The 12700-nt window shown below is 46.1% G+C and overlaps 1 protein-coding gene across 5 annotated transcripts in view; it reads right to left on the minus strand.

The window, feature by feature from the left end:
- Positions 1-12700, minus strand: part of Rffl (ring finger and FYVE like domain containing E3 ubiquitin protein ligase) — a 74142-nt gene that overhangs the window by 2477 nt on the left and 58965 nt on the right. For 4 of the 5 annotated variants that reach the window (XM_036197435.1, XM_036197431.1, XM_036197433.1 and 1 more), the window contains 4 exons: positions 8958-9359; positions 5595-5678; positions 4503-4713; positions 2795-2818 (listed from right to left, as the gene is read on the minus strand). In XM_036197435.1, coding sequence (XP_036053328.1) covers positions 2795-2818; positions 4503-4713; positions 5595-5678; positions 8958-9359 — 721 coding nt within the window. The remainder of the gene's footprint in view (positions 1-2794; positions 2819-4502; positions 4714-5594; positions 5679-8957; positions 9360-12700) is intronic. The other variant, XM_036197432.1, reaches the window with a different exon arrangement.

The raw sequence follows: 12700 nt of genomic DNA on the forward strand, positions 1-12700 counted from the left end.
CAAACAGAGTGCCTTCAAAACAAACAAAAAAACACAAACCACAACTCAGCACCCAAACCACCTCCAGCTGCTTGTACTCTCAGATCAAAAACATCCCAGGACTCAGAACTATAGGATAGTTCAAACTAGAAAGAAGGAACTTAGGACAAGGAGGCTGTAATATAGTGAGTGAGTAGGACTTAGGTACCACATCCCCTGAGGCAGAATGTACAAAAAAGATAAAACTGGTTCAGAAAAGTTTGGATATAAACAGAACTGTAATGAATGGTTCATTAGAAATAATAAATCTTATCTATAAACAGTCCAAATTTAATAAAGCTGAGAACCATGTACTATCTGACAATCTACCTCTATGCTTCTGAAAAGACTTCCTGATGGAGGGGCATGGACAGACACGCTGTTCCCTTTCCTGTGCTACAATCACTGAATTTTATTCCTACCCCTGACTGCTTATCACTTCATGATAATTCACTTATCTCCCACAGTAGACTAAGAGCTTAATTTAACTTTTCAGCTGACAATCATAAGCTTAGCATTTGCTTTGTGCTCTGAGGTCAGATACTTATCTTTGAATTCCTAAAACATGAGTCACATGGTAGGTATTCTTTAAACATCTGATAATGAACATTCTGCCTAGGGAATGATAACTGTTCACATTGACTAACTGCCTACCATGTGTCAGGCAGGGTCCTAAGAGCTTTCTGTATTAACCCAGAGGTGATGAAGTAGGTTTGATAGATGAGACAACTTGGGCCATAGTGAAGTGGCTTGCCCAAGGACACAGGGCTGCTGAAGCAGCTCACATTCAAATCAGAGACTCATGGGTATGTGGCCTTCTGGACAAGAGATTATCCAGACAGCATTAACTGCCCAGAGTTACCTTTGAGTATACAGAGTTCTCTCTCTCTCTCTCTTTTTTTTTTTTTTGGTGGAGCTGAGGATCGAACCCCAGGCCTTGCTCTTGCTAGGCAAGCGCTCTACCACTAAGCTAAATCCCCAACCCCTCAGAGTTCTCAATAAATACCAACTGGCTAATGCTAGTAGTAGACACAGCTACTATCCTAGTTCAGCTGAGAAAAACCTTCATATTCAGAAGCTCACCTATCTCCAGTGTGTCAAACGAGCCTAAACTAAGCAGCCATAAAACAACTGTTCTCACACCTGCCACCTCTCGCACCTGGACTTCTCCAGGGGAATTCTGTATCTATTGCTTCTAGTCTTTCTCTTCTGTTCTGGACTAGTCTAAAAAGTCACATCACTGAATACACAAATCCTCTCGTACATTGTGTATTGCTAGTTTGGTGATTCTGGAGTATTTTCATGTAGCTATTCAAATACAACTATGTATGAAATACACATCAAGTCAAAGAACACTTCCCACAGAGGTGGCTGATGGTGAGAGTTCAACCTAGGTAAAGCCCCTTGTGGCCTGAATAGAGGTTAGAAAGGTACAGACATACCTAAAACAAGCTTGAGTCATTTACAGAATTGCAGTCACTCATTACTTCACTGAGGAGAGACAATAAATGCATCAGCTCAGTGGTCAGCATTCTCCAGGAAAAGAGAAGAAGGATGGTACCAAGTAGATTAATCTAATCTTGGTATTATCTGGGGTGGGGTTGGGAGGAGGGCTAACCCAGATGATTACAGAACCTAAGAAAAAAAAGCTCAACTGCCCATTCTGCACAGAAGACATTTTTTTTTTTTTTTTGGTTTTTTGAGACAGGGCTTCTCTGTGGAGTTTTAGCACCTGTCCTGGATCTTGCTCTGGAGACCAGGCTGGCCTCGAACTCACAGAGATCCATCTGGCTCTGCCTCCCGGGTGCTGGGACTAAAGGCGTGCGCCACCACTGCCCACTAGGATAATTTTTTTTTTTTTTAAATGCTCGGTAGGCTGTAACACTACTCAGAATAGTTGTGGGAAATCCCCCTCAGCCCATTCCTCAAGTCTTTGAAAAATGTACAATGTGTGTGACAACCCACAGGCTACCAGGGTTCTACAGTGTGCTCTAATGATGTCCCAATGGTGCTCTTTAACACATGGGTGGGTATTACGGTAGCCAGGTGGGATATGCATTTGAAGCTCAGAAGGCATCCACAGAGCACTGCTGCTGTCTGCTGAGCAGCTCTGACTACCATTCAAACAGGATTCTCTTGGGTCACCACCCTTGGTTTTTGACTTGGCTGGCAGAGACTTAAGTGGGCTAGGTGCAGTGAGTGGTATTAAGCCTTTAATTCTGGCACTTGTGATCTCTGAATTTGAGACCAGCTTGGTCTACACAGTTTGAGTTCCAGGGTAGCCAGGGCTACACAGACAGATAAAGACTTAAAAACAAAAAAACTCAGCCAGGTGGTGGTGGCACTCGCCTTTAATCCTAGCACTTGGGAGGCAAAGGCAGGTGAATCTCTGTGAGTTCAAGGCCAGCCTGGTCTACAGTGTGAGTTCCAAGGACAACCAGGGCTGTTACACAGAGAAACCTTGTCTCAAAAAAAAAAAAAGGACAAAACTCAAATGACATCTCTGAAAGTGTAGACTCTCCCTAGACAGACCATATGGAGAGACTGGGCATAGTACTCCCCACACCAGGCATCTCCATCTCCAAATTAGCCAAGACCCTGGGCTGCTGTGGACTTCCTGCATAGGGGTGGGGCAAGGACACTGCCTGATTCTGTGCTTTCCCACACCCTCTCTGTAAGCCCACAAATCTTAGACTGTGAACAGCCATCAGGGTTGCAGGCAGAGAACAAAACTGCTAAGAGTCGAAGCCTATCCTTGACAGAAACAATTACATACCGTTTTGGTTTTCATCACCAGACACTGAAAATGAAAGAAAACATGTGTGAATATGAGTGTGATGGTACAAAGGCAGTTCCCGTGCCCCCCCCCCCCCAATCTTTTCTGCACTCCAATCAGCTCGGGGCTAAGAATGGGACCTGGCTGGAATCTGGACAGACGCTCACCCTCCTCATTCGCTCTGTGTACTGAGAACTCATATGGAGCCCCAGCTGTTTTATCTGCTTTGTTCTGAGAAAAGCAGGTTCCTCTGGTCTACAGTAGCCACTATGTCAGCTGAAAGGACACTGCACATACATGATATCCTTTAATAGTGCCCCTGAAGCCATCATTAAGGTAAAAAGGAATGAAGAATTTGACTATTTTGATGAGCCAAGGATTCCGTCAAAGCTCCCACATGTAGTCCTATTATTGCCAGGCATGGTAGGTACATGCCTATAATCCAGGTACAAGAGGCAGAATAAGGATCAGAAATTCCAGGACAGCCTGAGCTATGTACCGAGAGCCTGTTTTTAAAAACTACAGGGTGGTGGTGATACACCTCTAATCCCAGCACTTGAGAGGCAGAGGCAGGCAGATCTCTGTGAGTTCAAGGTCATCCTGGTCTACAAAGCAAGTTCCAGGATAGTCAGAGCTCTTAACACTGAGAAACCCTATCTCAAAAAACAAAACAAAACAAAAACCACCAGTAGCAGCAGCAGTACCACAGGACAGAGTAGTACACACTTTTAATCCCAAGCACTTGAGGAGGGGCAGGCAGGTGGATCCTCTGTGAGTTTGAAACCAACCTAATCTCCATATCAAGTTCCTGCCCAGCCAGGGATACATAAGACCCAGAATTAAACAAACTGTAACAACAACAACAACAACAGAACTCTAAGGAGACTCTTGAGATAATCCCAGAGAAGACAGACTCTTTGTCAGGCCCCAAGTCTATAACCAATGCAATAAGACTTCTCCTAATTTGGTAAATCTGAGTTACTCAAATTTATTAGAGGAAGGCCTAAAGCTTGGCTTTAACAACCATTTATCATACAAGGAACCAAATGCTCGAAGAGCTCTATCAGCTGGTGATGAGAAATGTCCAGTTCAAAATGGCCAAAGGAAAGGCTAGGGGTACAACTCAGTGATAGAATGCTTGCTTAGCTTGTGGAAGAAGACCCTGGGTTTGATCCTTAGCACCAGGATAGAAAACCCAAGCTATTGCTATTGTGCTAGGGATGCAGCTTAATAATACAGTGCTTGCCTAGCAAAACAGCCAAACATGTTTCTCTTCTGCAGGACTTTTCTGAATTTAATAGAAAAACATCTACAATGAATCAGTGTGAGGACAGTGTAAAAATCTAAAATGACACCATGTAAAATGATTTGGGAAATGAACAAGAAAAAGTCCAAGCCCACTATATGCTAAATTTGCTTTCCAACCCAAAACTGATTCAAATTTAGTACTGTTGGTAGTCAGAATGAGTATGGAGTGTGTACCATGTGGCAAGAAGACAATGGCTTAGGAAATATAAGTGATACTACTAGAGCCTACTGCATAGGCTGCTCTGTGGATTCAATTGTGTACTCGATGCCTGTTCCTAGTCTTGGTACTTGAGAAGTACAAATGTGTAGGCTGGCTTCCTCTGAGGCTAAACACATAGGGATCAGATCAAATCAGCCTGATGCTATCACAAGTTCAGTCACCACCCAGAGAGCCCCTCACCCAGGTGCTGGAGTCCTTTCTGATCCTTGTACAGTCGAGTCACCCTTTCCATCAGTTCCCACTTCTCACAGCAGCCCTTATAGTTGACAAAGTTGCGAGCCAGAATCTCCTTCAGCTGCCGCACTGTCAGGCTTTCAATGTCCTCCAGGTGGGTCAGGTCAGACAGTGAGGCCCTCCGGCCTGGGACGAAGCTATCCTCTGAGCCAATGGACTGCAAAAGCAAAGATGTGATCAGGTGGCTCAGTTCTTGTGTCCTTTAAGCTTTCTTCAAGGAACCCAGAGCACCCAACAAAATGCACTTTGTTGACCAACCTCAAGGAACACAGAAAAGAGGGTACCTAGAACAGTGCTTGGCACAGCAATAGACTGGTCTTTCCCTGCCCCATCATGCTGTACTTTGTGCAGACAGCCACACACTAGAATATCAGTACTATGCATACAAGGAGCACCAGGGGGCCCTGATTCTCAATGCTGACACCTCTACTAAATAGTAGACATTATTTTTCAACATATTTACCATCTTTAGCCTGTTACCTCTCTCCAAAGGAGAGACAGTTGTCCTGACATACAGGATTCCTGTGGAAAGTAAATGTAGCAGTATGGGATACCCCCAGGCTTGGTGCTGGCCTTTCTCAGTAAAGACCTCCCTGGCAGGACTCCACACATGGCCTCACCTAAGCTCTATGGCCCCTGAGAACCATGTTCTGCACTGGTCCCTTGTGTGGCCGAGGCCTGACAGCCTCATCTTACCTCCTTTCCCAACAGTGGCTACTGTACCATAGGTACACAGGACAAGACTTTCACAGAAGCACCCAGAGCGTGCCCTCTGGCAGCTCTTGGTAAGCCAAAAGACAGGGAACACAGTGTAGGCCAGAAGGTTCCCCATCCTCCACTGTGGCCTCAAATCTGCCTGCTCATACTAACAGTAACAAATGTTAATCTGAAATGCTACTACTAAACTCAAGGACTCCAGAACTATCCTCAGAGACTGACCCTTCTTGTTCCACCTGAGTCTGCTGAGGTTCCTAGGAACATCCCAAGAAGACCAGGGAAAGACCAAAGGCAAAAGTGCAGACCGAGCAGAGGCCCCACCTGGGTCTCATCCTCGGTAGGTACTCTGGCTGTGCTCTCCAGGAAGACGGGCTCCTCGTGGTCCTGAGACACATGGCCAGTGGCCTGTGGGAAGAGAAAGGTGCCATCACATCCACAGAGATCTCCCAGTGACTTACATAGTATGGGCCTCTTTCAATTCATACAAATGTCCAACATATATTCCCATCAGCCCCCAGAAACCAAGGCTCCCAAAGCAGTACCACAAATGCCTGCTTTCTAAACATAACTCTCTCAGGCAAAGAAACAATACAAACAGATTTCAATGGATGAGAAGCTGCATCACAAACAAGAGTGCTTGCCGGGCAGGGGTGGCACACACGTCTTTAATCCCGGCACTCAGGAGGCAGGAGATCTCTATAAATTCAAAGCCAGCCTGGTCTACAGAACTAGTTCCAGGACAACCAGGACTACACAAGAGAAACCCTGTCTCAAAAACAAAAACAAACAAAAAACTAAGAATACTCTAATTCTGCCCACCAGTAAGGGTGGCATTAGTCACCATATATCACCAGTTTGCTCTCAACTTGGACAGTTGAGGTGAAAGTTTCTCTCCACAAAATTATCTTTGAACACTATGTCAAATGGCCTTCCCACAGCCTCCACCCATTACCCCTGTTCTGCCTCTGGACCAACGTCTACTAGTTTTCCAAACACCTCATTTACATCCTTAACATAAACCTCCCTGGAGTCCTCAACTGACCATCACCACCCCAAGTCACTTTGCAGCCTCTCACACTCTAGAGGTGTGTTCTAACTAGTAGGGTGCGGTATGACCTACCTGTAGCTGTTCAAATGTGCTTAATGAATTTAAGAACCTAACACCCGAAGACGACAGAACACAAATGCCTCAGCTTGGGTTCCACTCCAATCAGCATTACTTCTCAAAAGGGCTCACTTTTGCCGGAGTGGTCAGGATTGTGATCTCTAACTCTATTAACACAAACCCCTACCTAGCTCCTCTTCACTTCCAGCTGCCCCCAGGCAAAGGGCCTATGTGAGCTCAGAGCAAGAGACAGGTCTGGGCTCACGGGCCTTTCCCCTAGAACCTGGATGAACAGTAAAGAGACAACTTGGGCCAGGCAGTGGTGGCACATGCCTTTTAATCCCAGCCCTCAGAGGCAGGTGGATTTTTGAGTTCGAGGCCAGCCTGGTCTACAGAGTGAGTTCCAGGACAGCCAGGGCTGCACAGGGAAGCCTGGTCTCCTAAAAACAAACACAGAAGACAACCTGTGAGACTAAAGTGACCTGACAGCTCTAGCCATTCATCCAGAGAAGCGAACAATTACAATGGAAATGAAAAGCAGAGCTTAAAGAACCCTAAGTGATGGCAGGGACTCATACACATGCAGACGCAGCCAACAGTGTATGCAGCAGCGCCTCCGGTGTCCTACCAGTTCTATGTAGGTGTGGTACCCACTAGCCACTTGGGTACCGTCACCTTAGTACTACCCGAGGGTCTGCCAGAGCCTAATGTGCTCCTGAGTAAATAGCTTTTGAATGTCTTTTGTTCCCCAGAAAGAGCAACTGGAATCCATGATGCAAATATCTTCTCAGGTTGCCTACTGGGTAAATAAAAATCTATAACTAGTACCTCTCTGTCCACTATTCTGCTTATTGACCATACATGTCCTTCCCTAGGAATACTGCTAGGACATCAAAGGTGAAGAACAGATCCCTGGTAGGGCTATTAGATTTGCATTCTTGTTTGCTGTGATGTAGCATATAGCCAAGTTATTTAACTTCCCCGTGCCTGTTTTTCCTGTTTGTAAAGTTCAGGTATCACTAGAACAGAAGTAAATTGACACCAAAGTCCTCTAAAATCTCAAGAGGAAAGGTATCCAGTAACACACGATATACAGTATCACCTCTTGGTGTAGGAAAATTCTGCTTAGTGACAAAATTCTAAGTTTATAATCTTACATTGAAAATCTGAAGATTTGTTCATTCTCCAACCCCCATGCCCCTCTTCCTCTTTTGAGACAGAATCTCATGCATTGAACTTGCTATGTAGAACAGGCTAGCCTCAAACTCCTGATCCGTGTGCCTCCACCTCCCCAGTGCTGAGATCAAGGTATGCAGCACCATGCCTGACCTGCCTGAAGGCTCTTCATGAAAAAATATTTACTCTGGTTCCTCTCCTTGCTCACTACACACAGACTAGAGTGCTCTAAGAAACCAAGCAAAAAGAGGAATGTATAGCAAGAGGTCAAACCTGTCCAACAGACCAAGAACCAGGGCTTAGAAGAGCATTAATGACCAGCTGCTATCACATTGGCCTTTAAATGTGTTACGAGCTAAGTGAGTGCCAGTCCTGGTCAAGGAAGTAACCCATGAACGAGAGCCACAAGCCACCCATGTCATGTGGGAAAGGAGCTGCCATATTATGCTCCATAAATATACTATGGAAGCTGAGCCTCTCTGCAACTTAGCAAGCCCAAAGGGGTCTCTTCCATTGTTCTAGGCTCAAAGTGTGCCCCAGATGACCAAGGAGTCAGAAACAAAAATAATTGTGGGGTTGGTGGTGTAGCTCAGTGGGAGAGCCCTTTGCCCAACAGCATGCTTGAGGTACCGAGCTGAATACCTAGAACCAAAAATAAACCAAAATCAGCCAGGCGGTGGTGGCGCATCCCTTTAATCCCAGCACTTGGGAGGCAGAGGCAGGTGGATCTCTGAGAGTTTGAGGCCAGCCTGGTCTACAAAGCAAATTCCAGGACTACACAGATAAACTCTGTCTTGAAGAGAAAACATCAGTGGATATGGAGTCCTGATCTAGGCCCCAATCTTGACAGTGCCCATGCCCTGTAACTGTGTGACACTGCCACTCCTGACAAACCCTAGAGTGGGAGTCATGCTTAGTTTCTGTCTCCCGAGGCTTCCTCTGCTTACTACGGACTCTCCACGCTCAGCCTGCTGCTCCTGCCTTACCATTAGACAGCTCTCACACAGGGACCAGGACAGGAGCAAGGCCCTGTCACAGTGCTTCCCATCTCTCCCCTCCCTGCTCAGTCAGGACAGACGAGGCAAAAGGGTAGTAAGCTGGAGGGCAAATTTGAACCAAACTAGAGAAGTAGTTGTGACTTCCTCAAAATATTCTGAAGCAATCTTTTTTTTTTTTTTTTTAAAGTCTAACTATGATATGGTGTTACAAACAAAACCCACAAAAACATGGTACCAGGTCAACCATCCCTGAAGCCAAAGGATAAGCCTGATGACCAGAAAACATCACTTCCAGAATCAACAGGCAGCAAAATTCACACCTCACACTACCTTCCACCCCATTCCCACAATGTAATGAGGAGGAAATGAGCCTTGGAGCAGACCAAGGCTCAACTGCTGACCCACCTGGTTTTCCTGGGCTCGGGGAGCAGAGGTGGCTTGTGCAGGTGCAGAAGGGAGGCCAAGTGAGGTAGGAGGTCCTGTGCTGGTGTGAGGCTGCGGCAGGAAGGCCTGCTGTGCAGGTAAGTCCTGGGACAAAGTGGGAGCGTGAGTCCTGTCCACCTCAGAGATTACAGGCTGCTGGCCAAGCACCAAAAACACCAGCTCTTCTTTCTCCCGGCACATTTCGGTAGAGATGTCATGGAGGCTGAGATAGTCCCTCAGGTCCTTCACCTTCATCTTCATGAGTTCCTCCCGCTGAAAGGCTGTGGCTCGGAACCGTAGGCAGAGGAGGCAGAGGCGTGGCCCATTCCCCTCTTGGCTTGAACAAGTCATGCAGAAATTTTTCTTACAGTCCAAGCAGGTCTGCTGCTTAGAGCAAGAGACAGAGGAGAAAGCATGTTAGCTTGTAAACACAAGTCAGAAAGTGGGACGGGAGCTGCAGGGCCAGCAGGCCTCTTCCAGGAGCTCCTGCTCTACTAAACTATTTCCTATACCCAAGGACTAAAGGCCACTTGGAGGTGGCAGACCGCCTGTGTCTGTACCCACCAAGAGGATACCTGACATTTATATACTATACATAGACACAACACAATCATTTACATTTATAATTTAATTTAAGGCTTATGTAATTTTTTCCCCAGACAGGGTTTCTTTGTGTAGTCCTAGTTGTCCTAGAACTCACTCTGTAGACCAGGCAGGCCTTGAACAGAGATCTGCCTGCCTCTGCCTCTGAGTGCTGGGACTAAAGGCATGTGCCAGCAACACCCAGTGGCTTATGTAATTTTTAATGCACAAAAAACCTGAGGCTATTAATAGTGATGCCATATGTGGAATAAAGACGCTCTGCCTTTTTATTCACGTCTCCATCACAAATGCTGTTCTGAGTATAGGTATGTTACATTGGCCTCTCTGGTGCTCAGTTTCCCTATCTGTAAAAAGTAGGTGAAAACAGGTCATTGTGGAGATACAGAAATAATGCATTGAGGCACACCTGATTCATAACGGGTTTTAAGGAGAGGAGCTGGGGTTTGGCACCTATCTGTGCCCTTTTCTACCTGACTGCTGAGGAAGGAAAGCAGGTGTATGAGGGTTACAGTGGGGGGTTGGTTTCTGTTGTTGGATTTTGTTCATCTTGATTTTGAGTGCTTGACATGACCCAGGACCTTTTGCAAGCTGGGTAAGTGCCATAGTGCTGTGGATATCACTCTGTGTAAATAAAGTTCTGATTGGCCAGTGGCCAGGCAGGAAGTATAGGCGGGACAAGAGAGAAGAGAATTCTGGGAAGTATAAGGCTGGAGAGAGACACCGCCAGCCACGGCCATGAAAAGCAACATGTAAAGACACCGGAAAGCCACAAGCCATGTGGCAAAGTATAGACTAGCAGAAATGGGTTATATTTAAGATAGAAAAGGTAGATAACAAGCAGCCTGCCACGGCCACACAGTTTGTAAGCAATATAAGTTTTTGTGTGCTTTCTTGGTTGGGTCTGAGCGACTGTGGGACTGGCGGGTAAGAGAGATTTGTCCTGACTGGGCCAGGCAGGAAAACTCTAACTACACCATGACACTGAGCTATATCTTTAGCCTTTGGTTTTTGGGGTTGTTTGGTTGGTCGGTTGGGTTTTTTTGTTTTGTTTTGTTTTGTTTTGTTTTTGTTTTTGTTTTGAGACAGGGTTTCTCTGTGTAGTCCTGGCTGTCCTGGAACTTGCTCTGTAGACCAGGCTAGCATTGAACTCAGAGACTGGCCTGCCTCTGCCTCAATTGCTAGAATTAAAGGCATGTGCTACCACTGCCCAACCAGCCTTTGGTTTTTGAGATAGGGTCTTACTATGTAGCTCAAACTGGCCTCCAGTACAGATTACAGATTTCGGGCATGTGTCACCATGCCCAGCAGGCAGCTACTGTTAATACTGGTATCAATAGAATTTATTGTGATGCTACTTTAAGATCTGGCTTATCATTTCATTCTAACGACTCTTAAATTTTAAGTATTAGTGTTCTTCCCTGATTTACAATGAGAGAAACCAAGAATTAGAGAGATCATTATATTCAAGGTCAGAGGCAGAGCCAGGATTAGTCAGTACCCTGTCCACAGAGACTCACAGGTTTCTCTGCTCCAGCAAGACCATTCAGAGTGCTGGGAAGTGGGTGGTACACTCCAAGATAAATATTTAGATAGGACGAGGGACTGGGATGCTACCTTCTGTCCTTTATGAAAGCACATAGTGTCTCAGTTCAGAGCCAAGTGTGACTGACCCGCAAGCTGGCACTGCCTGGTGCAGCTACTCCCGCAGTCACAGAGGGCACACCAAGGCTGCTCAATCTGCAGGCTGTGAGAGTACAGTGACATCTGACTGAGCTCTGCTCCAGCCAATGACAAGTCACTCTTCCAAGAGGTCATTCCTGAACATCCTGGGATCTATTCCAGGGCACATTCTCAAGGTTAGAAACTTTTCATTTCACAGTCACTCAAATGTTACATTAGTTTACATGTTTCTGCTTCCTTTTTTCTCAACATGGAAAGCTGTTCAGCTACAAAAAGAACGCCTGAGACACACACAGAGGTAGGATCAGGGCAATCTTTGTGTGGGGCTGAAGAGTCCACATAGTTAAGCGTTCTGGTTAGTGTTGGTCTACATCCACACAGTCCAGGCAAAGCAAGAAAACCTGGGTGTTGCAAGGGGACATCTACTAGTCCCCTCCTCTACTCAGCTATAACCAGACAGTAAGCTGTCCCGAGACTGAAAAGGACATGTGGCTACACCAGCAAAGAACATTTGTAACCAGCAGTCCCATAAATGGAAAATGGGAGTTCTGAGTATTTGGGGTTCAGCCCTGATGCCTGGCTGACAAGGAAGAGGCTGCAGTGTCATGAAGCTGTGTTCCCCAAGTGGAGTGTTACTTAAATCAATGCAGTTTGACAAGACCAAGCTTGACTCAGTTATGAAGCTTGTGTTGCTCAGTCAGCCATATCCAAGTATCTCGCTTCTTCATATGTGTGTAGCTTCTGGATGCAAGATCAGAAGGCAAGGATGACAACGCAGTTTCTGCTACGCCCGCCCACCAGGGGCTCTGAAGTAAGCCTGCTTCTGAAACAGCTCTAAAGGAGGAGGGGAACACTTGAGGATAAATTCTGAGTGCAGTGGTGGGAGATAACAAAGAGAAAGGAGGAAGGTTGTCAGCAAACAAGAGAATGCGCAAAGAAAAGGCGCAAGAAAATTCTAACAGATGGATCAAAGCAGAACAACAAAATAGCAAGAAAGATGAATCAGAAGAAGTTCTGAGCCTGAACTGAAACAAGAGCTAGCTAGCAGCCAGCCTTGGCCAGGCACCACTCCTTGGCTTCCTCCCCTTTACCAGGCTGCCTTTACTTCCCCAGTGTGTCCTCAACCGATTCCCTGGCGCTGCACAGGCCTACACTCTCATCTTGCTGGCTTCTGAACCACTGAAAAACCAGAGATCGTTTATATAAACTGTCCTAAGACAGACACCTACAGGAAGGCATAAAATTTCTCTCTTAACCCTCTAGTCCATCTCAGATCTCCTCAACACCTAAAACCCACTTCTGCTCTGCATCTGAATACTCTGCCCAAGTACCATTAGCCTCCTCCACCACCTCATAGCAAGAGGCGGGACTCTAGAACTCACTCTGAAACTGTGAGGCCAGCACAAAACTATAGGTGGACATTGCCAGTACAGATGGGACAG

The sequence above is a fragment of the Onychomys torridus genome, chromosome 8, assembly GCF_903995425.1.
Source record: "Onychomys torridus chromosome 8, mOncTor1.1, whole genome shotgun sequence".
Lineage (NCBI taxonomy): Eukaryota > Metazoa > Chordata > Mammalia > Rodentia > Cricetidae > Onychomys > Onychomys torridus.